General features: G+C 40.8%; 1 protein-coding gene across 1 annotated transcript in view; it reads left to right on the forward strand.

The window, feature by feature from the left end:
• SYNPO2 (synaptopodin 2) overlaps positions 1-25,148 on the forward strand; it is a 129,511-nt gene that overhangs the window by 69,904 nt on the left and 34,459 nt on the right. The window contains exon 2 of the mRNA XM_073340999.2: positions 21,351-21,502. Coding sequence (XP_073197100.1) covers positions 21,351-21,502 — 152 coding nt within the window. The remainder of the gene's footprint in view (positions 1-21,350; positions 21,503-25,148) is intronic.

A 25,148-nucleotide genomic window follows, 5' to 3' on the forward strand; every position in this document is an offset into this window, starting at 1 on the left:
GCCATGCATGAACTGCTTGCCATAAAGACTGGCACTTTATTTCTGCTGAAAATCATTTGATTTAATAGTTCTGCAATGAAATGATCCAGACTGTGCAGAGCTTTTCCTTGTGAGTTTCGAATGTCACAAAGAAGCAGAGAATGCCCTTGTGTTGCTGTTCCTGGCTCAGCATGTTTGGTGGGTAGGAGAATGTCTTGATCATGACTATTCAGCAATTATTGCCCAGACTTCTGCTTTGCCACCAGGCCAGGCCTGCCTTATCCTGTTCTGCAGCATGCCACTGACTGCTGCCTTGCCTTATGCTATTGGAATGTGAACACTGATTCCAGTTGCTGTGTCTCATCCTTAGAGTCTCCTATAATTTGTGTGTTGCTGTTACTTAGTCCAGCCTGAGACAGCCTGACTCTTTATACTTTTAATTACTTGAAGCAAAACAGGTTAGATCAGGACTGAAGTCAGAGAAGTTACATACAACTGCGTAAAGCCAATGTAAAGAAGACTAGAATCAGTCCAGTGCTGCCTTTATTTATCCTGATGCTTAAATTCTATAGCAGAAATGGACCCAGTGGTAATTTAGCCCTGATATCTCATTTAGTCCTCACTGTTGCAAATCCAGTGCAACTAATAGAATTATAGCTGAAAACAAATTACTATCAAATCTAAATACCACTATAGTAGATATCAAGTATCCTATCCAGTAATTTCTTCATGGAACAAGAGTAGAAACTTTAGTGGGATTCCCCTGTTAGTCTATTACTAGTTTACGAGGCTATTGTTAGCTTACTATGCAAACAGATCTCATTTCCATGTACTTGGAACATCCATGTTCCCCTGCATCATTTGGTTTAATCATGAACCCGCTCTCATATTTTTAAAGATTAGAACATTATCTTTAAGATGTTACGCTCTGGGGGAAAAGGAGAATATGTATCTTTACTATTCAAAACCAAAATACTGGCCTTGGTTCTGATCTCATACTTCTTTTTTTAAACCACTGACTTCACTGGAATTCCTCCTGATTTACAAACAAGTGTAAATGAGAGCAGAATCAGGCCCTTTTCCTCCCCCAGTGAATAATGGGCATTCTGATATGTTATACAAAAGCAATGATCTCCTCAGCACAACCTTATATAGCTGCTTCAGTGGAGCACCACTCTAAAAATAGAATTCTCTTTGACACAGGTGCCAGGCAATATGGAAACTGTTATATTTCAAGCTGGAGTTTTGGAAGGTGTGCCCTGTACTTCCTTTGTAAGTGTCCCACAAATGTCAAATATGCATGATCTGGCCTGTTTTGTACTCTGATGACAGGAGATTTCATTAGCATCCAACAAGCATCCAATATTAAAAAATGAATAATAAAAAAGAATGAATGCTTTGGCAAGAGGTGCTGGATTTACAGCCGTGGAGACTATAGCTCTCCCTTTTCCACAGAGCAAGTACAGCACTGCCAGCATTAGTGCCGGTTTCTCTAGATGGCCTTGCCACTGTGAAATATCCCTGAACTGGAGGAACCACTACTTGGTTTGAGAGGACAGGGATGAGAAAATATATAATAAGCAAACAGAATTTCTGTCATGTTATACTGGAACTGTATTCCCTGACTCGGCCATAGACATATAAGTGCCCTATAGGAATAAGAGAGCTCTGAATGATGAAGCAATGGTTAGATGATTTCTGTAAAGTCCCTGCCTGTCCAACAGTACATAAAGCTGTATGGTGTGGTCACTGGAAACTAGTCAGTGGTGTCGGAAGTAGCCAACGGGCCTGAACTTGCCAGTAGCTGTAATTTTCACATTGTTAGGGGTGAGGAGCTGAAAAGGCGAGCATATGCAGGAAGAGAGCACTTGGGAGAAATCATCTAATTTCCTTATGTTAGCTAAAATGGCATCTTTCGTTTGACCTTCTCAGTGTGCTTATTTGGAGGAGTGTATCACTGGAAAATAAAGTTGGTGGAAGAAAAAGAAAATTGTTTCCACCAAAGCTTTTTCAAACTTGTTTCCTCTTTTTAATTTTGAAATTTGAAAAACGTGGACCAGCTTTGCTAAGGAACAGAAAAATACATGTACTGGAAAAGGGATTGTACCATTGAACAGGAGCAAAGGGAAAAGGGAACACAGAGGCCTTTATGGCCTGATTTTCAGAGACACTGAGTGCCCACAGCTCCTACTGAAGTCAGTGATAGCTTATTGTTAATGACAAAAAGAAAAGGAGTACTTGTGGCACCTTAGAGACTAACCAGTTTATCTGAGCATAAGCTTTCGTGAGCTATAACTCACTTCATCGGATGCATACTGTGGAAAATACAGAAGATGTATGATAATCCTGGTGGGTTTGTTTGGGGGGGGGTGGGGGAGGGGAGAAAACCTGGATTTGTGCTGGAAATGGCCCACCTTGATTATCATACACATTGTAAGGAGAGTGATTACTTTACATAAGCTATTACCAGCAGGAGAGTGGGGTGGGGGGAGAGAAAACCTTTTGTAGTGATAAACACCCATTTTTTCATTATTTGTATGTATAAAAACAAACATCTTCTGTATTTTCCACAGTATGCATCCGATGAAGTGAGCTGTAGCTCACGAAAGCTCATGCTCAAATAAATTGGTTAGTCTCTAAGGTGCCACAAGTACTCCTTTTCTTTTTGTGAATACAGACTAACAGGGCTGTTACTCTGAAACCTGTTAATGACAAGACAATTGTCAACAACAAATGACAAAGTCTGAAGTCAATGGCAGCTGCTTTGAAAAGAAACCTAAGGGTAGGCCTAATCCTGCAGCACACCGAGCCTTGAAATTCATGGGAGCTGTGGTATCAGTACCTCTCTGGATCAGCCCTATTCAGGCATGTGTGTGCTTTGGGTGCTGCCCACAAGTAGACAGTTCATAGCTGAGGGCTAAAAGTCAGGAAAGGAAGATACCATTTCCCACAACCAAGTAATGTTCGTTAAAATATCCTGCTGCTTGATTATTCTCTTTCGTCGCTGCTCATGTAATTTCATGCATTTCATGCTATTCTAAGAATGATATTATTTCTAAACAACAAGTCAAATGCAAATGGACCCTGGTGCCTTAAGCCCTTATACGAGGAGATGGCCATGATTTGGACCCATTGATTCCAATGCAGATTTCATATCTGAACTCTTTATATCTGGGATATACAGAGTTAAGCCTTTGATTGGAATTCTATAGAAAAACTTTCTGTAGCACCTTTTATTTAAGGACCAAAAAGCAATTCCTGAGCACTTACTAATCCTCACAACAGCTCCGTGAAGGGTGTATTATTGTACAGGGGCTGGTCAACACAAGAAAGTTGCCACAATTTCACTTACAGTCTGATTTTTAAACCAGCACCAAAAGCTGCATGGACACTCTAATTTCAGTTTAAACCAGGTTTATTTCAGTTTAGGTTAAAATCAATTAGGAACATGTTTAAACTAAATCTAAATAAGCCACTCAAACTGAAAAGAGTGTCCACCAAAGGGTTACCATCAACCTAACTAAATCAGGTTAAAACCTAATTTAAATTGAACCTGTGGAACCTCTGAGTTTAGACAAGACCTGAAAGAGGCTAAGGGCCCAATATTCAGGAATACCCCCTTCAGTTTGGATGCCTTAATTTTTTCGTGACCATTTTGAGGCACTAGCTGTCTCAATTTGGGCAACCAAAGTTAGAGGCCAGTATTAAAAATTTTGGCCAAAGGGACTTGCCCAAGGCAATATATCAAGCCAGTGGTAGAGTCAGTGGCAGAAGTAGGACTAGAATCCAGAAGTTCTGTCTCAGTTTAAATCACTGGACAAACTGCTTCCCCAATGAGTTCTTGAAGGGACATATCCCGTTGAAAAATGAGATTTTTTTGTTTCAAAATCTCCACCAATCGTTTATTTTATTATCGGTCCCTTCAACATGAGGGCAGAGGTGCTGGAACAATTTTTATAGTGGGAGTGCTGAAAGCAGAAACCAGGTATTTGGTTGTTATTAATGCTGTGCCCCCAGCACCCCTAGTTCCAGCACTGCTGCCTGAGGCTTGCTGAGCCTTAAAACCTCATTTCTTCAGCTTGGAAACACAAATAAAACTAAGTCAGAACACTGGGTTTATTGGCTTCCCATTGTGGGCATGTATGTGCTATGGATGCATGCATGAACTTTAGATCTTCATCCCTCTGCTGCCCTGTTAGTTGTTATTCTGAACCAGCAGGAGTCTGAAACTGATGAAACTCAGAATCCCCTGCTGACTCACAAGAAAAGAGCTGTCAGGGAGAGCAAAGGGATGGCAGGGCAAGGTGCATGTATGACAGCTCTTTCACATGCACATCTCCACACAGAAAACAAAACCTAGTCCACATGTCTGCTTGGTGGAGTTTTCCCTTGTCAGAGCTAAGTTGCTAAGCATGTTGCAATCCTTAGTGTGGACAACAGTGATCAGGAAGTTATTCTGAAATGGGATAGCTGGGGATGGAGGGGAAATTGTCAAGCAAGTTAGGAGCTTGCTAACTGGATTTGCGTGTAACTTTTGTACCACCAGCTGAAAAAAAACTTGCCTGGCTTCCTGTTTCATGACAAGCCTTAAACTTACGCCAGGTCCACTGAGAAGTTCAGCAAGATTCTCTAACATTTCTTGGCCACTTTTCAACCGAACACGGGGAAACTGTGTGAAACTTCTGCAAGTTTTGCCTGGTTTGAAATTAAACCAATCAAAGAATGGCAGAACTTGGCAGAATTTCACCTTGATAAGTGAAACCAAATGGAAGGAGCTGCAGAATCACTCAAACAGAAACAGGTTGGGACCTTTAAATGTGTTTGATAATCAGATCATTTGATTGACTGGATATTCCACTTAGAAATGGGCCCAAATCATTGGGTTTGGAACCAACTCTCAACTTTGTGCTCTCAGCTGAGCAGGTTTGGATCCAGGGGACTTTCAGGTCTGTGGTTTTGTTTTTAAGGGCCATCTATACTGGGACTGGTATTATTCTCAAAAGAACCCTATTGTGTATGTTAGTACAGGAAGATTATTCTTTTAATGGTTTTATTCCTTTAACAGCTACTCACTTTTTTTATTCCATTGTATTATTGCATGATTTGAGTATTATTTATTTTTATTACAGTAGTACCTAGAGGCCCTCGCTGAGATCCAGGCCCAACTATGCTAAGCATCGTACAAACACATATTAAAAGGCAGTCCCTGCGTTTAATAACGTAAAGCCATTGCATTCTCAGCAGAAGTGAGACAGAACCACTCCTTTTCATCTCATGGCCCTTTTGGTGTTGACTGAATTGCTGCGCCAGCAGTGAGACAAGTGGCAAAAAATACATCATTGGGTGCACATTTCGTCATAACACGGTGACATCATTGATGGGGATAGCTGTGGTACTTAGTGAAAAAGAAACCTATAAAAATACACTTGTTTCTCATTATGCTTCATTTGCTATTCCTTTCAAGCAGATAGACAAATGCCTTGCTTGTGTAAGCAGTGTCAGGATGAGCTCCACCCTGACATCAGGTGGTGAGGTGTGGCAAGTTGTGGAAAAGAACTTCAGGGGCCGATCTCATTTGCATAGGCACACCCACCCCGCCTAGAATGAGGCCATAGCTGCCCAAACGGTCACTTTGGCTGCTGTGGGATCCCCAGTGTCTCTGTTATTGGGGCAGGAAGAATAAATTGTTATTACCCTGATTATGGGAACTGTGCTTGGAACTGTACTTCGCCTTTTGTTATGATGGAGGGACTCACCATCAACTAAGTAGCACTCGCTAGGCAAGGGTCATGGGTTTTCAAACTCTGAATTGAGAGAGGCTGGGGACAAGTATTAATACTTGGTGGCATGGGCCCCTTGGTGAGGGCCTTACATGTTAATTGCACTTCCTCCTCTCTCCACTGTGGAATATCAGAGCTAATTTTGATTCCATTAAGTGTCTAGTTACAGGCTGCTGAGCTCACTTTGGGTTAATGGTGCACCAGCATTGAGGCTCCCCTACTACAAGCTGAATTCACCAAAGAGCTGAACTGACTAAGAGCTGAAATCACTGAGCATTGTGTTAAGTAGTGGGGGAGCCTGAAGATATATTGTGGAGCAGTTTGTGGGACGGCTGGAGTGCCTTGTGGACAGGCTGGTGGAGCAGTTCGTAGGATGGCGGGAGCTGCTGGTGGGCCGCGGAGCAGTTTGTGGACCGGCTGGTGGAGCAGTTCGTGGGACGGTGGGAGCTGCTGGTGGGTCGCGGAGCTGAGCGAAGGAGTTCGTGGGGCAGCTATCGGAGCGAAGCGAAGGCCTATGGAGCTGTGGGGCGGTCAGCTTCAGATCATGTAAGGTGCCTCTTACCCCCGTCCCATCTCCACCCAGGTTGGGAGGTAAAGCTCCGCAGATAAACTTTTGAACTCTGGGGCTGCCCTGACCAGGGACAGAGACTTTTGGGTCATTGGACTTTTGGGACTTTGGGTGATTTGGGGTTGCTGGACTCAAGAACCAAAGGGAAAGGGGCATGCTCCAATTTGCTTGGGGTGGGTTTTTTTGCACATGGGTTGTGTTATGAATCCTGTTGGTGGTGTTTCCCCAACATAATGCCACATTGTTTCTCTCTGTTATTAAAAGGCTTTTTGCTACACTCAGACTATGTGCTTGCGAGAGGGGAAGTATTGCCTCTTGGAGGCGCCCAGCGGGGGTGGTATATATTTGTCCTAGGTCACTGGGTGGGGACTCGAGCCGGTTTACATTGTGTTATTGGAATGGATCAACTAGATATTGAACCTGGCCCTTGTTGCTGCCAACTCTGACGGGCAGAAGGGTTACACTTGTATATTTGAAAACTCATGATATAATGTTAGGGGATTATCATAAACTAGACCATTTCAGGAAGATAGAATAAAGATTTAACTGTAGCTCCTGTTGGACTAGTTTTGCATTAAGGATCAAGCGTGTTATCTCTTATCTGAGTTTGTAATGAGAAACCTCCCAGGTCAACAGAATTAGGGCAGATGACTGATAGAATGAAAATGAGATTGGATAGGCACATAGGAGTGAGTAATTGATGCAGGATATAGAGATAGGAGCATGTGTATGTAAGTGCATATTGGTAGCGAGTGGCTCCTTTGCCTGCTAGTAGGGTGAATTTATGGTGCGCACATCATTAATTAGGAATGAGCTAGTCAGGAAAATCAGCGCAGGGGGATCAGATGAAGATGGCAGGAGGAACCAGTGGATTCACAAACATATTCTTGAGGTGAAGCTAAGTGGAGAAGAAAGATTTCCAGCAAACACCCACCTCCCCTATCCCTCCAAAAAACAAAAGCAAAAAAAAAAACCCCAACCACCAGATTTCTTGCACTTTTCTAGGCACCATTCTTTTCAGAACACTGTGGAACAAAGAATAATCCTGCCAGTAATACATTCTATGGAATTAATATTTTTGTTGTTATACTTACAGAAACCAATACATAATCCCAGATATAAGTACAAAACTTAACTCTCTATAAAATGACACTTGGTTTGAAGTGATGCATGCTTGCAGTGCAGCAAAGTGAGTAATCCAATCCTATCTCAGATCCCAGAGACGTTGTTATTGATGACCTTTATAATTCACTGTTTTTATGTTCACACAGACCCAGTCTAACCTAGCTAAGGCCCACAGTCTGATCCTAGCACTTATCCTAGCCCAAGCAAATGAACTGTTATCATTCCAAGCCTAACTCGGATCCACAAAATGTCCCTTTCTCCAACTATGGCTGTTCCTGTAGGCTGACCCCAGGCTATCCAAACACTGGACTGAACTTAATGGTAGTTAAAGGTGCTTATCACCTCAGGATCAGGCCCTAAGGCTTCATCTACATTAGTCTTTTTCTGAAAATCTTCCCATCAGAGCAGTGTCATCAGTGATAGATAAGGTGGGAATTATCATCATTGGTAACACTTTATCACCATTGGTAGATAAAGTGTAGATAAGAGCCTGGTGGTTGCAAGCATTTCTATCACTATGTCACATAGTCCTGTTTTGAGCAAGTTTAGGCAACATGTGCATTCTTAACACATTATTGGCACCTGCAGCCTTGTCTAAACCAGTGCTTCATCTATACCCAAATTAGTGGGAGCTTTTCTAGGACAAAAGCTAGTATAGACACTAGATTTAATGTGGTGATTAGTTTAAACTGAAAAAAGAAAGGGGGAGGGAAGGAAAATCATTAGAAAAAACTGAGATGTCTTGTTCTGACACTGTTGAAACAAAGTAGGGTGTATTAGGTTTCAACCCTTTTTTTGGCTCCTCCAGAATCTCTTGCTGAGGTTCTGGCTGCACTTTCCTCCTCACTTGTTGATTTGCACACACCCTCTCCATGGCCCCACAAAGTCACGAGACCTCCTTGTTAACTTCCTCCTGGTGCTGGCCAAGATGGCCATCCATCAGATCAGGAGGCAGAAGCTGGATGGGAGGTACTCTGTGATTGTAGGGCCTATTTCTGGTCCCTTGTTGCCTCAAGTCTCCGGGCACAGATCCATTAGGGGATCTGCCTGGCACATGGGGACAAAATAGGCCAGTGTACAGAAACACAATGTGATTTTAAAATCATGTTTTCCTATTCTTTTAGAAGTTTTTCTTTCCCCTGTTGCTGTGTGAAAGCCCCACACAACCAAAAGGGGAAACTGAGTGACTATGTGAGAGAGACATTACAGAAAACGCCGTCTGATGTTCAAAATAAACAAATGGAGAATATAAAGAAGTAATTCCCTCCCTCACCTGTTCCCCCCACCCCAATTTTTTTCAAGTTTGCTAACCTTGAGTGCTACCTATAACAACAGTAGATAGCAAAAATTCAGAAATGTGATTTTTTAAAAAAATTGGCAGTGTCCCTTTAAGAAATGAACATCTGGGTCTGAGAGCTAACTTATTTTTAGGGCCCACATACCTAAATGCTACATTAATGGTGACAGAAATACTATTAGAACACCTTTTGCCTCCTCCTTTGCCGCAGGCTGTGCAGTGACATATTGCAGCAAGAGCCAGGAACAGGGAAGAGTTTATATAGCCTCTGGGTTTCAGAGTAGCAGCCGTGTTAGTCTGTATTCGCAAAAAGAAAAGGAGTACTTGTGGCACCTTAGAGACTAACCAATTTATTTGAGCATAAGCTTTCGTGAGCTACAGCTCACTTCACTGGATGCACAGATGCATCTGATGAAGTGAGCGGTAGCTCACGAAAGCTTATGCTCAAATAAATTGGTTAGTCTCTAAGGTGCCACAAGTACTCCTTTTCTATATAACCTCTAGTATTTCAAAACTGTATTTACATGACCTTGTATTACCATGAAGCAGGCTATCATATTTTGTTGTATGCATGCCCCTTACTCTTTGTTTACACGTCTTTTGATTATTAGCTTCTTAGCAGAGGGACAGTGCTGCCTTTTCTGTTTAGAAAGTGTCTAGCACATTGATGGCACTCTCAGCAATAAATAATACATGATAATAATGTTGCAACTGCACTGGTGCTAACCTTCTGGTATAGGCATTTGTATTATTGCTCAAAGTTAGATGTGAGCTCGCTGTAAGCTAGTACTTCCACCATGGCTACCTTGGTGCAGTTGCTATAATACAGGCAATGCATTTTTAGGCCACAGTGTTCTCCCATTTCTAGGATCTTTGATCTCACAACCAGTGCTGAAAAGGAGAGGAAGTACCCTATCATTGTGATGCTATCTGAATAACAAAACACGCTCACTGAAGTAGCATTGTTCTCGCTTTATTTCAAAAGGGCAGTGGCAATTCAATTATTCTCTCTGCCTAGGAAAAAGAAAAATCAGTAGAAAAAAGGAGGATATAGATGCTATGTACAAGAAAAAATAAAAGTTCATTAGGGTTGCAAAATAAGTCAGGCAGCATGCAGCAGGCCACCAGTAGGGAAGGGTGATAGGAAAAAAAGTGAGACTGGGAATGGAATAGGTCAGGGACTGGCATCCTGTTAGAATCATAGAATCATAGAATATCAGGGTTGGAAGGGACCCCAGAAGGTCATCTAGTCCAACCCCCTGCTCGAAGCAGGACCAATTCCCAGTTAAATCATCCCAGCCAGGGCTTTGTCAAGCCTGACCTTAAAAACCTCTAAGGAAGGAGATTCTACCACCTCCCTAGGTAACGCATTCCAGGGTTTCACCACCCTCATAGTGAAAAAGTTTTTCCTAATATCCAATCTAAACCTTCCCCACTGCAACTTGTTGAGTGGCAGTATTTCCCTTTTTCTTCTTCTATGCTGTCTACCCTACAGCTTATGTTGGCATAATTTATGTAGTTCATGGGTGCGAATAAATCACCCCCTGAGCAACATAAGGTACACTGATATAAGCGCCAGTGTGGGCAGCTCTATGTCAGCGGGAGAGCTTTTCCCACCAGCATAGCTTCTGCTGTTTGCAGGGGCTGGTCCCATCGGCTTAGAGCAGCTACATTAGACAGTTTACAGTGGCGCAGCTGTACTGGTGCAGCTGCGCTGCTGAAAACTCTCTAGTGTAGCCGTGCCCCTAGTCATACACACTTGAAGTCAAAGGGAGCATTAGTAGAGGAAGTTGGTGTGATCCTTTGCTATATAAAACAGGACACTTCAAAATGCCAACTAAAAGTGTGCAATGTAACACCAAGCATCATATTGTATTAATAAAAATAATAACTGGAGAAAACCATCACTCATCCAGCACGTCTGTCAGTATAATGCATAGCCTTAAAGTAAGGCCCAGGGCTCACTGTTGGGAAATTTGCTGTGTCGTCAGCATACCAGATCAATATTTTGGAGGTCATTACCTCATCCCTTCTTCAGTTGCTAGCCTTGGATTTCTGCCAGAGCAAAAGGCAACCATTAGCAAGATTATACTGTTAGTACATTTAGGAATAGCTTTTGGAAACTCGGGCAAGCTTTTCCATCTACTGAGGTAAGTCTGCTCTCTGGCTCTGGGTAACACAAATACTCCACAGTTCATACACAGTGGGACCTTCTTCTTTATTCCACTGTAGCAGCATGTGTGTAATTTTTTATTACAACCATCACTTGATTGATTTGCACTACAAAAATTGGAACTTCTGCATTATGTCTGATAGTTAGGGTCCAGTTCTTTTCATGAGGGGAGAGAGCAGGTACTGCACATAGACATCTCTGAGTTGAGACAATGCAAAATGGAATTCCTCATATATAAAGCAACAGGAAGAAAACCAGAGTGTTAAACAATGCGATGTAACATTAAGTAGTTAAACCAATAAATCTGATTAGAATGTACACAGTAAAAATACTGCATTCTCTAGCCAGGGGATGAGCACTGAACCTTTGTTGAAGTAGTACAATCACATGATTCACTGTGATTTAAGTTTTGTAAATGTATTAGTGTTTTTTACAAGTAAACCCAAATCCTCAGCTGACATCTATTTCCCACAGTCTAGTACAATGTGTGGCTGATACACCACTGTTCTGCCCTTACACCAATGTCAGGTAATTTAGGGTCTAATCCTTCCCTTGTTATACTCAATGGCAACACTCCCATTGACTCAGATGGGTGTAGGATGAGGCCTTCTGTCACCTGGAGGGAAAAGCCATGGTTTAGGTTGGATCTAGCAAGTGCAAAAGGATTACATTTGAAACTGAATATAGATGTGGGCAACAGAAAAATGTGTGAGCGTGTAAACACACAACTTCTTTTCTCCCTACATCTCCCTCGTGCTGTACTCTCATGTTATTATTTACGCCCCAATAAAGAGATTACCCTACAGTAGAGAGAAACACTTTACATTTAAAGTTATCTGATATGAAAAACCAACTTTACATTCATGGGTGAATCATGGAGTTCTCCCTCTTCAGCCTGCACTTTTCTGTTTCTAGCCTATATTTCCAGACTTGTAATGCAAATATGTTGGATTTGGAAAGAGATCAAAGACAAGGGCTCTTGCTGGGATTACACTATATAAATCAAAAATATTCCTTGGGGAATGTCAGAGAGAGTGGGCTGGGGAGCTAAACAATACAAGTTCTGGAGCTGATTAAACACTCTGGGTCAGATCTCCAGCTGGTGTAAATTGGTACAGTTCCACTGATTTCAATGGAGCCATGCCAATTTATACGAGCTGAGAACATGACCCTCCAGTGACAGCATTTGAGGTCCCCTGGAAACTGGAACTTCTTAGGTTCCCTACAGATTTGAAGAGTTCTGTTTTGGGCATAACAGTGCTTTTCATGTAAATCAGCATTCTACAGACAGTATATGACTATGCTCTAGGTTTTCCATTCTTCTGCTTACCAATTACTGTATGTAACCATGCACCCAGCTATTGTTAAGTCTAGATATTAAATCAGCTAAAACACTACCTTAATTCTATTATAGCCCATGGTATCATCAGACGTTTTCTTGGCCTTCTCTCTTCAGTCTGTCTCACTATTTTTTAAATATAAGGCCCGCCTGTGCAAGTGACTAGGAAGTCACTGTTAGCTCCCCTCCACACCCTGGGTCCAAATCTCTACTGGTCTAATTCCATTGACTTCCATGGAGTTTATGCCGGCACAGGATTTGACCTGCTCTGTACAATGAATCAGGGCATAGGGAGAGATTGACACAGGGTGTCACTGCTTCCAGAGGTGTTGATTTGTAGTACAACAGAAGTCTAGTAGTTTGATGGCTACTGGCAACAGAGGGAGGACAGACCAAACATAGGCATTTACATCTATGAATACTATTTTAAATAGTGACAGGATTACGGATGAAGGGGGGGAGGAGGAGACCAAAAGGGATAAAAGAAGGACAAAGGATTGGAAAGGTCATGGATTTGGCCATGTGACTGGCTGGACTCTCCCCCACCCACGTAGTTATGTCTGGAATAAGCATATTTTTGTTTTCAAAATACCCCTGAATATCTATGTGTAACTAACATTATAAAAGGACATTCTGTAATGTACGAACAGTTACAGCATATGCTCACAAATGTAACATGCAAGTTTAGGGCTCCGGGAGCACGAAGACATTACAAGTAGAATGCAGCTGCCTGCTCTAGAACCCACAGAAGGAGCAAGACTCTGGCTCAATGCAGGAGACAGAGCATGCAGCACTTTATTACAATGTGTGTTCTAGTAGCACCCAAGTGTTAGAAAGTGCCCATATGCCTATGGGAAGTTACAATCTGTGGTCCTGAAGAGCAAATAATTCTCTGGTTTCAATCCAGCAAACACTTTGTGTAACTTTACTCACGTGAGGAAATTTATGCACGCATATGTGTTTGCAAGTTCAAAACAAACAACATACAAGGGGTGAGGGAAAGGGCTGCGTTCAAAATAGGAAGTTGTATATATTCATTGACAATGAAAATCACCAAAAGCAGCAAGCACAGGGCCTGGTTCTCCACTGCCTTACATTTTCTTTAGAAAGTTTCACCTGTGCAAAATGAGTGTAAAGTGCCACTGTTACTACAAATGAGCAGAGAATTCTGATTTGGTAGCATGTTTGTACTCACTTTGAGCTGATATAAATAACTACATAAAGCGAAAGCAACAGAGAATCAAGCCCATTTTGCTCAGAGGGGACAAGCATTGTTTTATATTTCTGTACCTTCATGTATACCCAGACCGTGATGTTATAAATGTGTAACGTAGGGCAGTCTAGATCATTTAATGGTAAATGTATTTCTGCTTGAAGATATAAAACTTGGAGATGGGGGAAGTAAATGACACAACAGGAAATATGAATGCTGTGGTATTAGAAGCTGTGCCTTAAATAGGGTTGCCACCACCTCTGAGACACAGAAAAAACAGTCAATGGCTGCCTGTCCCAGAGCCAACTATAGCAAATTATTACTAAAATGTTTTAGATAACCATTTACAAAACAAACAAACAAAATACCCCTAACACAATATGTGTATGTTTATGTTTTTTTATCACTTTTTTTTTTAACCTTAACCTAACATGGCGCCACAGTCTGGACTAGGAGAGTGTGAATTGTAGAGCATGCTAACATCCCAAATGAAGAAAAAATGGCACATTAAATCTTTTTAAGACAAAGCGGTACAAAAATCAGCCAAGCTGGTTAAAAACTGGCCAGAAGGCAAGGCAACCCTAGCTTTAAAGGCTGTGCTTCCCAGACAGAGAGTCAGGGTGGGGCACTCTGAAGCTCTTATAATTTACACACAGTAGTTACAACCTGACACAGAATAAAGCAGAGCTCTTGCAAGCAGTTTAAGTGCTGAGTAATCACTGAGCGCTACTGGAGCCCTGAGCGAAATGTGTTTACATGATAAGGGCAGTGAATTTGGTGGTCTCAGTGGCCATAGGTGCACAAAATCAGTATGGAATTCAGTGTATCTGACAATATCTGCATGGGAAGACTCAGAAAAGGAATTGTAGCAGTGTTGAAAACTGAGGAAGATTAACGTATGTTGATGTGGACTAAGCCAGAGTTAACATCTCTCTCATGATTTTGGCATCAATTAGACTATTTGTGTGATCAGGGAAGGACTCCTGTGTAAGGGACTGCAGAATTAGGACTTAGGGTCTGTAGTTTATAATAAGCTAAATTCAGGTTAAGTTCATTTTCAGTCACAATATTTTTAATTCTCTGACTTAATAATAAATAAAAAGCATTAATATCCTTTAACAGTTTGCACCATTCGATACTTCCATTTCCTGCCGATAATCTCACATACTGTACTGTACACTGCTAATTCTATTAAACTGACAGATAATTTGTTAATACATTTAAATGGGTTTGCAATTCTGTGTATTTGCTGTAGGGTTTATAAACAGAGGAAATGAAATTTCATAATTTTTTTAGCATAAATATAAAAGAAAGACTCTCAGGAAAAGAGATCATAAACTTTGTGACCAAGGGAAAATAAATTAATGAAAATATTGATTACCAGAAAAAATGAAACACTTCTTACAGTAAATTTAATGTCTAACTATATTAAATTAAATGTATGATTATATTAAGCTATCTTTAAACTGAGCAGTCTCTGAAGCATATTTGAATATATCTAATTAACATTTTTATTTGATTACTGCAGCAACTAGCAGTAATCCTACGATTATCAGTACTGTCATTATAAATATGGATTTGGTAAGTTTGCCACCTAAATAAAAAGATTTTCAGCAAGCATCATCTGATCTTAAAATGCTTTGGTTGATTTTGAAATAGTTAACAAATACCAGTAGAGCTCTTATAGTCTCCTATGGTTTCTTAGTGCTGAGTCCTGCTTCTAGTCAAGTCAATTGGCTTCAGTAGGAGCAGGACTGGATCCTTAAGCAGTTCTGTAGCATGAACAATAGTTTGGCTGGGATTTTCAAAATAGTCTGTGTGAGTTAGGCACCCAAGTCCTATTGAAATTTGCCAAATTGTCAAAATAATCCAGAGCCATTCTTCAAGTCCTGTAATCAAACTGTCCAGAAGGAGATGATCTGAAAATTTGAACATTATAACAAGTAATAGTTAGACATGCTGTACCAACTTAAAACAAATCAGCATAATATCCAGTTTACTATCAGGAGATATTTACATAGTGCTGAATAGATTATTGGTTTTGCCTATATTCAATAATGGATAGGCAATAAGGACAGTTTTATTTTCCAAAAACTGCATTTTTTTCCACTGTTCAACTATTTCAGAATACACAAGGACAATGAACTGACAATGATACAAAAATGCAGAAGAACCTAATGAACATGCATAGTATTGGCAGTTACAACATGGTGTTGCTGTCCTGCCTATGTGACAAACATAAGAGTTCCCATTTATGTTGACATTTCACTATTTGGTAATGTTAATTTTGTATTGTGAAGAAATAATGGAGTAGTCTGCAGTTCTAAACAGCAGGTGGTATATAACTGGAATGATCAAAAAAAGGAGTCCCACATTCAGGGACGGAGCTTTCATCACTAGTAACACATTCTGCATCAGAGGGAAGGAAGTAAAGCACTAGAACATTCCAGCAGAGCAGCTGGTGTCTAGACAGGTTCAGCACAAGTGGTGGAAGGCTGCAGCAGTGATGATTATATGACAAAATTAATTATAAACACCGAGAAGCTATTGGAATTTTACAGAAGTTTCCCTAGTAATGACAACCTACTTAGTAGTTTTAGAGAAAGGAAATTTTTGATTCCTTTAGAAACACTAGCCCAAAGAAGGTGGGAGCAGATAGTGTCAAAAAAGCTCAGGTTGAGCCATGAGGCTTCACTGATTTTATACTAGTGACACTCTTCTGTTTTTGCAAAAAGAAAAGGAGTACTTGTGGCACCTTAGAGACTAACCAATTTATTTGAGCATAAGCTTTCGTGAGTTTTTGGTGGAGTCTCTTGTGATTTACATGGATGAGAGTCTTGCCGCTGAATTCCCCACAACTGAAGAAAGGTTCCTCAGTTTCCACTGTGTAATCAAATTACATGGCTGTCAGCAGAAAAAACAGCTCTCAGTTTTCTCTAGGACTGGTAAAAGTGTTTTCTGTTGAGACTTTGTAATGGAAAATAGGGTTTTTGAGTAAATAATTTGCAGTAAATAAATGCAGAAAGGGTCTGCTTTCCTTGAACATTTTTGATCTTTTGTCAGAAAACCAAAAACCTGAAAACAGAAAAATTTCATTTTTTTTTCAATTAAATGTCAAAGATTTCCATTGAAAATTTTGATGAAAACCATTTCCCTCCCAGTTTGTAGAAATATTCAGTGGGGTTAACCACCACCCCCACCCCATTTTCTGACCACCACTAGTTTACCCACTCTGTTATGGGTAAACTACAATCCCTGATAATATCTTGAGATTAGGCCAATAGCAAGCCAACGTGGTTTTTCTGCACTCAGAGCACAGCAGCACCTTCTTGTCCAACAGCTACTACCAGTTAGCTGGCTTCTAGTTCCTTCTTCAGTGCTCTCTGCCCCTTGATTTCAGCAGAAACCTCTCAATGAACACAAAGGGTGCAGAGTGTAGCTAGGTGCTGGCTGGCTGGCCTATGCTGGGAAGGGGGCTTCTGAACAGTCAGGAGAAGAGCTTGCTTACTATGTGGGTAAAAAGAAGAGGTCAGTTTTGGAGTGGAGGGAAAGGAGAGAAGGAGGGAAGCCACAGGAGCAGAGGTGTGAATGGAGAGCTGTAGAAGGAGAAGGGGAATTATTAAAAATAAAAGACTATTTGTTAATGGAGAACTTTACAAATATTTAATAAAAAATAAAAGGAAATATAGTACAACAGTGTGACAGCAAAATCATGTTAAGGGTTTGACTTATACTGGTAAATCAGGAAATTCAGAGTAACACTTCCTGGTAGCTGACAACATAATAACTGAAGTGCTGACAGAAAAGCTGTGTATGTTTAGCCTGGCCATGAAGATGAATATTTTTTTATTTATGCCCAGTCCCACAAGATGATCACCTTTAAGGATCTGAGCATCCCTCAACTCCCAGAGCTGCAGGTTTTCAGCACTTCTCAAGAAGCTCAAGAAAGTGCTCACCACCTCACAGGTTTGGGACCTCACTGAAAAGTTCAGGTAGTAGGAAGGGCAATGGAATGTGCCTGAGCCCTAATCTGAAAGGATCACGTCTAAGAATGGGAGAGTGAAAATTGCTGCCCATTTCGTTCTGATGCTGCCAGTAAGACTAATTAAAAATTGATGATACATACTACTGGTCAGCTTAGTCATGTAGACATCTTGCCACTGGACAACGAATGGAGACCCCTGATTTATTTCACATAGATCACCAAACAGCTATGAACTGGGTAATAATTGCTGACCTGAGCCGATTCAAATTGGCAACCTACAGTAGAAGTGAAAGGACAGAAACAGGCGATTTCCCTTAACATCATAGGAATTCCTTATTTCTATAGTGAAAATCACAGCAATTATTTATTTTCTATTTACACTGTTTCAACGTTCATATATTTTTATTGTTAATGTTTCTGCATTTTAAAAACTGGTGTAAATTTAATTTGTTTCTAACATGACTACTAAATATTTACTTTAAGGGTTATATTGTATTATAAACATTTTAAGGGAAATGTCATCCACGTTTAAAAACAAAATAAATCCAACCTCATTTATGCAGAGAAACATACTAAAGACTATCTAAGCCATCATTGCTTCCCAAAGTGCCAGGATGTTTATAGTCCTGCTAGAAAAGGATAAACACAGCATACCACTCCATATTTGTAGATGTTAGCTGCTCTGCAAGGTGGCGACTGGCTCCTGTATGCACTGGATTATTGTTTCTCTAATGTCCAGAAGGCCATATTATGACACACCGGTGTTTATAAATTTTAACAGTCAAAATGAATGGCCAGCAGCAGCAAAAAAGGATTATAGTCCCACTGTTATTTTCAAATAGCATTATGAATCTAGGAATTGCCTCCAGAAATGGGTTGCCTCACAGAATTGCCTCCAGAAATGGGATCCTATACAGAAGCTCAGATACTAATGGCCCCAGTGCAAACTGGGAGTAATCCTATTGGAAACAATGGGCCGACACCACACCAATGAGTGTGGTATACATACCAAGATGCACGGTTAGCAAATAATTGTTTTGAGGACTATACATATTTACATTACTGTACCAAGCCTGTGATAACATTAAATAAAATAGCTAATAAGATTATTGTTGATTATGTGTATGTGTGTTTTTATGTCTATGGCATAACCTATGAACACAATATTAAGGCTGAAGTATTCATACATGTCCAAAAGATAGAGAGTTCAGAGTTCAGATTCCATGACAGCCCCTTTGTGTATATATGTTGTTTTATAATACACGTTTGCACGCTTCCTGGTTAATATAACAACATTTGCCAAATATGTATTTTATAAATAGCAGTTAATTGGATGGCATTCCTTGAGTGGTGTTGAAGATGTCTATGGTTTCTTATAAAGTAACTATGATGGGTCACAATGTTGTACTGGAAATGGAAAGAGGACCGGAGCAGTAAAAAATCAGATAGATTCTTTAATGAGAATCTTGGCAGGCTGTGCTAATTGACAGATCTGGTTATGCTCTTGAACAGAGGAGCTTAAAACAATAATGGGGCTCTCCCATCAGTATACTCCTAAGCTTAAGGAGCTGAGAAGAGAGAATAAAACCCTTTGGGACAACAAAGAAGAATTAAAGAAGCTTTCTTTGTGTGTGTACCACCTCGAAAGATCTAGCAAGAGCACAGCACAAGTTAGCAAATGTTAGATTGGGTTAGGACTTGGATGGGAAACCTAGATGCTGTATTGGGTAATCCCAACAGGTAACATTCTTTCCTCTGCACCAGTACTAGTTTAATACCCCAGCATCAGTAATGGGGCAGTGGAAGGCAGGAGGTGTTCTTCCATGGATGTGATGTAAATCCTAGCCACTTTTGGTTATTAAAGTTCCCACTGCACTTTTTGCGAAAGTAGAATTGTTAACCCTGCAGTTATAGCCACATTCCATGCTGGGTAATTACATTCTTCTATCTGCTGAACTTCTCCCTTCATTTGCAGCAGGATATACAACATCTGTCTTCGCTTCTTGTCCTAAACTGTTTTGATGTGTTGCTGTGCACTCTTGAATAGCTGTCGCCTTTCACCACAAAGCTAGATGCCCTTTATTATTTAGCGAAGCGATCCCTATCTGTCCCTCACCAACTGTACTCCCCAGCAGTGTTGTGAGGCTTGGCTAATGAATATATAGTGCTTTAAGGTCCCTGGGAGGAATACATAGATGCATGAGGGAATCTTAGGCACCTAAATGGTTTGTGACAATCATTTTAGAGTATTCCTCCATGTGGCTTTACAGCTTCTGTTAGCACTAAGAAGAGGTACACTCTATTTATTAAAAGGAATGAATGAGGAGTGTCTTCAACAAGTAGTTTCCAATTCCAATAATTTAAGACATTGTTTTGGACTCATAATGAATTAAATGGGTTGGGGGCTAGATGCCTAAGATCTAGATCTTAGATGCCATTGCTCTCCCCATGTGATACTACAACAGCTGAGATAGTCCAGGTCATGACATCTGGAGATGACATCTTTCCAATTTAATCACAAAGGCGTTGGAGATGAGGAATTGTTGGAGAGGAATCCCAAACGATAGGGTTTGTTTTCTGCCTTTGTTTGGAAGAACCTGGACCTGTTGACCCCATTTATTCTTCCTGACTTTTTCTAGCATGACTAGAGGCAAAAGTTTTGGGGAGGGGAGGTGGTGACGGAGAAAGAGTTTGAGGGTTAACTAGTGGGATTTAGAGAGTTTATTTATTTATTTATTTATTTTTGGACTTTCTGTGAATGGTTATTTGATCATGTGATGTTCATAAGGGCATCAAGAGAGTGTGCATAGTTTAGAAGCCAAAAACAAATACATCTGAAAATCCTTCGTTGATCTTTTAATATGCTATTCCCCCTTACAGCAGTAATTACTTAGATAGGATTTCTTCTCATGATACTTACCTGATTTATCATGATGACTTGTTTCCTTCCTAACAGTGATTCATTGCAACAGGTTGTATACTATTTTAATTGCCCAGTTACAGTTTAGCCCATTTGTTTTCTCCTTCTCTCTGTACCGTATATAAATATGCACATTATATTAACTCATCTGTAGAGCTGAACTGTTGTTCAAGAGCAAGAAAATGTTGTGGCAGGTGTATGTATTTGTGTACAAAAATTAGGGTTAAAAACAAGGGTACCTAAAGTTAGGCTGCTAAGTCCATTCAAGAGCTGCCCTGATTATCAAAGGTGTTGAGCCTCCAGTGGCACCCATTCACTTCAGCACTTTTGAAAATCAGGGCACTTAATTAAGTTGACTAAATCTGAATTGAGGAACATTTTTTCCAGAGTGATGTGCCTATAGTTAGTCACCTAAATAAAAGTGTTTGTGCCATTGTCTGAGGTGTTGAGCACCCATAGCTCCCATTGAAGTCAAATGGCATGCAAGTATGAAAATCTTGGCCTTGAGGAGCCTTACGTTAGGGACTCATTTTTGAAAACTTGGCCTAGGTTTCTAAGAGGATGTCAGATCCTCATTTTACTGGGCTATCTACATAAACCCCTGGTAGTCTCTCATTAGCCAGCTGAGTGGTGAGTTACATCTTTTGCTTTTCTGCTGAACTCTGTTCTTTGTACTGTTACCTCATCCTTTCATGCCATTGCCACCCCGTTGGTCTGTTTCATCTGCCTTTTGCATTCTGTTTGATACCTAGATTGTAAACTCGCTGGGACAGATTATCTTTTGTTATGTTCCAGTAAAATACCTTGCTCAACAGGGCTTGATCCTTGATTTGGATTCCTCAGTATTACTGTACTATAAATAAGTATATACACGAACCCATTTTTTTTCTACTGAGAATGTGGGGATGGAGTTGCTGTAATTAACTCTAATTATACAATTCTGAATTTAATTTACTTTTAACTCATCTCAGGTTCGCAGCAAGAGCAAAGCATCCAAGGCTGGGCTGTGTGAGGGGGATGAGGTGGTGTCTATCAACGGCAAGTCCTGTGCAGACTTAACCTATTCTGAAGTTATCACTCTTATGGAAGGTCTGACTGATGCCCTCCAGCTGCTTATCAAGAGGTAAAGAAATGTTCAGAATGCTTTGGCATACATTCTGCTCCCTAAACTTACTGGCAAAACATGGTGGTGCATGCATGTCCATTTTATAGACATGTACTGTGAATTTCCAATATATAGTAATATTATTATTTATATATTTATCACCAACAGTTTGCTTGCCACTGTACAAATGTAAAGGAAGACACAATTCCTGGCCACAAAGTGCTCACTTGATAGTTCAGACAGCACAGTCCAGGTACATATGATGCATCGATTCAGGGTACTATCTCCTTATGGCACAGTTTTATCTATCTATGCTACTTATATGCTCCCCCCCCCGTAACCATAGCATGTGCCTCAGAATCTTTAATGGACTTATTTTCAAAGGAGTGTTGACCTCTGTGAGGTATGGAATTACTATTACTTCCATTTCGCAGACAGGGTATTGAGGCACAGAGTGACTAAGTGACTTGCCTAAGATGTGTTGCAGAACAGGGAATTACACTCATCTGTCCCATCTCCCAGGCAGGTGCCCTAACCACTGGAACAACCTTCCTCTCCAGTTAAAGACCACAGCTCTCTGGTTCGTGCATTATGGCTTACCAGTGACAGCCTTACCAAAAGTAATGTGTTTTCAGGAGGGATGTCACAAGGATGATCTGGCACTTAAGGGTGAGAGGGAATTTTAAGCATAGGGAGTGGAAAGGAAGGAATATGAGTGTGCAGGAGTGATACAAGAGAGGCATTTTGAATGAGGCCTAAGCAGAACAAAGATTGTATACATGACAAGGGCACAGTGCATAGATGACATGACAAAGAGTTTCCTGAGAGATAGTCCATGCAGAACAGGGACTAGAAACCAGGAGATATGACTTCCATTTTTGTTTCTTACTCACTATGTGCCCTTTGGCAAGTTGCTTAACCTCTCTACGACTCAGTTTCTCCATCTATAGATTGGTGATAGAGATATTTTTTCTCCTTTATAAAACTCTCTGAGTCTTGCGTTCAGTCTTGCTACCCCTCTAATATATAGTATAAATTCTACATGGGTAAGAAAAGGAGACGACCCAAGGACCTTTCCTCCTATGCAGAGGCCAGCCACAATAGGGGCAGGGACAACAAGGAGTCTGGTGGCACCTTAAAGACTAAAGGGGCAGGGAACTCTGCCAGTGCTCTCAACTAGTGCCCCCTCCAAAATTAGCTCTCCTAAAGGAGACCAGAAGGGCGAGGAGGGTTATGTCCTTGCTCCCTGAATACTAACAGAGCAACATCCTGTGAAAGGCTGGAGTGTTCCTGTTTCAGCATGTGCACCCCTGTAGCTTTTTCAGGAGACTTCTGAATGAGTAAGACAGAGTTACTCTGGGGACTTCCACAGCTGTACAGTAGGACAGTTCCAATGTGTCCAGTAGGGTAAAAGCGTGCTCTGCCCTGAGAGGGAGAGAGTCACTGAGTGGAATTAATCTAATATATAATAGGAGATGGGTTTGAATGCTTTATGTTTGCTTGTTTCTGTGGGCTGACTAATTTACTCAGCTTGATGAAATCACTGGAATAGCTGAGGATTCCAGCTTACCTACTGTAGTGTAGCTCTTATTCCTAACTAAGATAAATCAATATATCTAGGCAATGCAGAATTTGATTTTTATTATTTTAAATGTCAAAAGATAATATAGATGTTTATTTTTAAGCTTTTTTATTTGTATAGCTTTCAGTTTTCACATTTATGGTTTTTTTCCATAAATTATGGGGTTTAAGCATTTTTTAAACTTTTAAATTTTCCAGTTATGGGAAATTTTGCAGTTGCAGTATGGGGAGGGTCAGATAATTATTTAATGATAGTAGACCCTGAGATTCAAAAAGCTTTATAACCGTTAAAATACTAATTGTCAACATCACAAATGGGATGGGCAGCATGGGAGAAAGCATAATGGTGCTTGTTTGAAAATTTAACAAATGGATAATAGAGGCTGGCATCATGGGCCAAGTGGAGGCAGGAGTCGAAATTTCAATTGTGAATGAGAGATGATAGGTATGGTAGGGTTAGGCTGTGAAGGGCCGTGATATATTCCTTGGATGATCTTTGCATCCCAGCACCATTAACCTTTTACTTTTGCAGGTATGAGTAGGGAAGCCTCACTTCTTATTGTGCGCTTGCTAGGAAGCCTTTGACTATTTTCCTGGCTGCTATAATCAGAGTGGGATTTCCATAGCATTCAGTGTTAGCCTAATTCAGCTTCTACTAAGTAGTGGAGGTTTTTCCATTGACTTTAATGGGAGCAGAGTTAGTCCAACACTTATAGCTTTTAAAAATCCCACCTTAAGTCTTTAAATGCTTCTGGCTCTTTGCTGGTTAGAGGAAGGTTTCTTGCTACTCTCTGCACTGGAGTCAGGCTACCTCCTTGTCATAAATATAAAGGGAAGGGTAAACCCCTTTGAAATCCCTCCTGGCCAGGGGAAAGCTCCTCTCACCTGTAAAGGGTTAAGAAGCTAAAGGTAACCTCGCTGGCACCTGACCAAAATGACCAATGAGGAGACAAGATACTTTCAAAAGCTGGGAGGAGGGAGAGAAACAAAGGGTCTGTGTCTGTCTGTAGTCGTCTTGGCCAGGGACAGAACAGGAATGGAGTCTTAGAACTTTTAGTAAGTAATCTAGCTAGGTATGTGTTAGATTATGATTTCTTTAATTGGCTGAGAAAAGAATTGTGCTGAATAGAATAACTATTTCTGTCTGTGTATCTTTTTTGTAACTTAAGGTTTTGCCTAGAGGGGTTCTCTATGTTTTTGAATCTAATTACCCTGTAAGGTATCTACCATCCTGATTTTTCAGGGGGGATTTCTTTATTTCTATTTACTTCTATTTTTTATTAAAAGTCTTCTTGTAAAACACTGAATGCTTTTTCATTGTTCTCAGATCCAAGGGTTTGGGTCTGTGGTCACCTATGCAAATTGGTGAGGCTTTTTACCAAACCTTGTCCAGGAAGTGGGGTGCAAGGTTTTGGGAAGTATTTTGGGGGGAAGGACGCGTCCAAACAGCTCTTTCCCAGTAACCAGTATTAGTTTGGTGGTGGTAGCGGCCAGTCCAAGGATAACGGGGGTAATATTTTGTACCTTGGGGAAGTTTTGACCTAAGCTGGTAAAGATAAGCTTAGGAGGTTTTTCATGCAGGTCCCCACATCTGTACCCTAGAGTTCAGAGTGGGGGAGGAACCGTGACACTCCTGATGCTCCCCTGCAAAATCCTTGGGATTGGGATTGGTTGCAAGTGGAGAGGGAAAGGCCCTGCTTGGCAGCTACCCTAAAGAGACCATATGGAGGGAATGTCTTACTGACTTTCCAGAAAGCCTCTAGAGGGAGGTATCAAAGAAGCAGTGGGAATGGGAAGAGAGCCACTAGCCTTTCCTGAAGCACTCAAGGATGAGTAGAAAGCTCCCAGTGGATGTTAAGAATGTGAGGACCTGGGGACTAGGCAGAGGGTTGCTGCGGGAGGAAAGCATGAAATATTTCCATGAAAGTAAAAAGATTGGCTCATGCTCAGTGCATAGCAAACTGAAGTGTAACATTCAGTCTGTAAACACCATTTTGGACCAAATCCTGTTGCGTTCCCTCCACACAGCTCTACTTCCTTCCTGCAATTATACCACAAGTTTCTGGGTACTCAGAGATTTTGC

The sequence above is a fragment of the Lepidochelys kempii genome, chromosome 4 (genome assembly GCF_965140285.1).
Source record: "Lepidochelys kempii isolate rLepKem1 chromosome 4, rLepKem1.hap1, whole genome shotgun sequence".
Classification (NCBI taxonomy): domain Eukaryota; kingdom Metazoa; phylum Chordata; order Testudines; family Cheloniidae; genus Lepidochelys; species Lepidochelys kempii.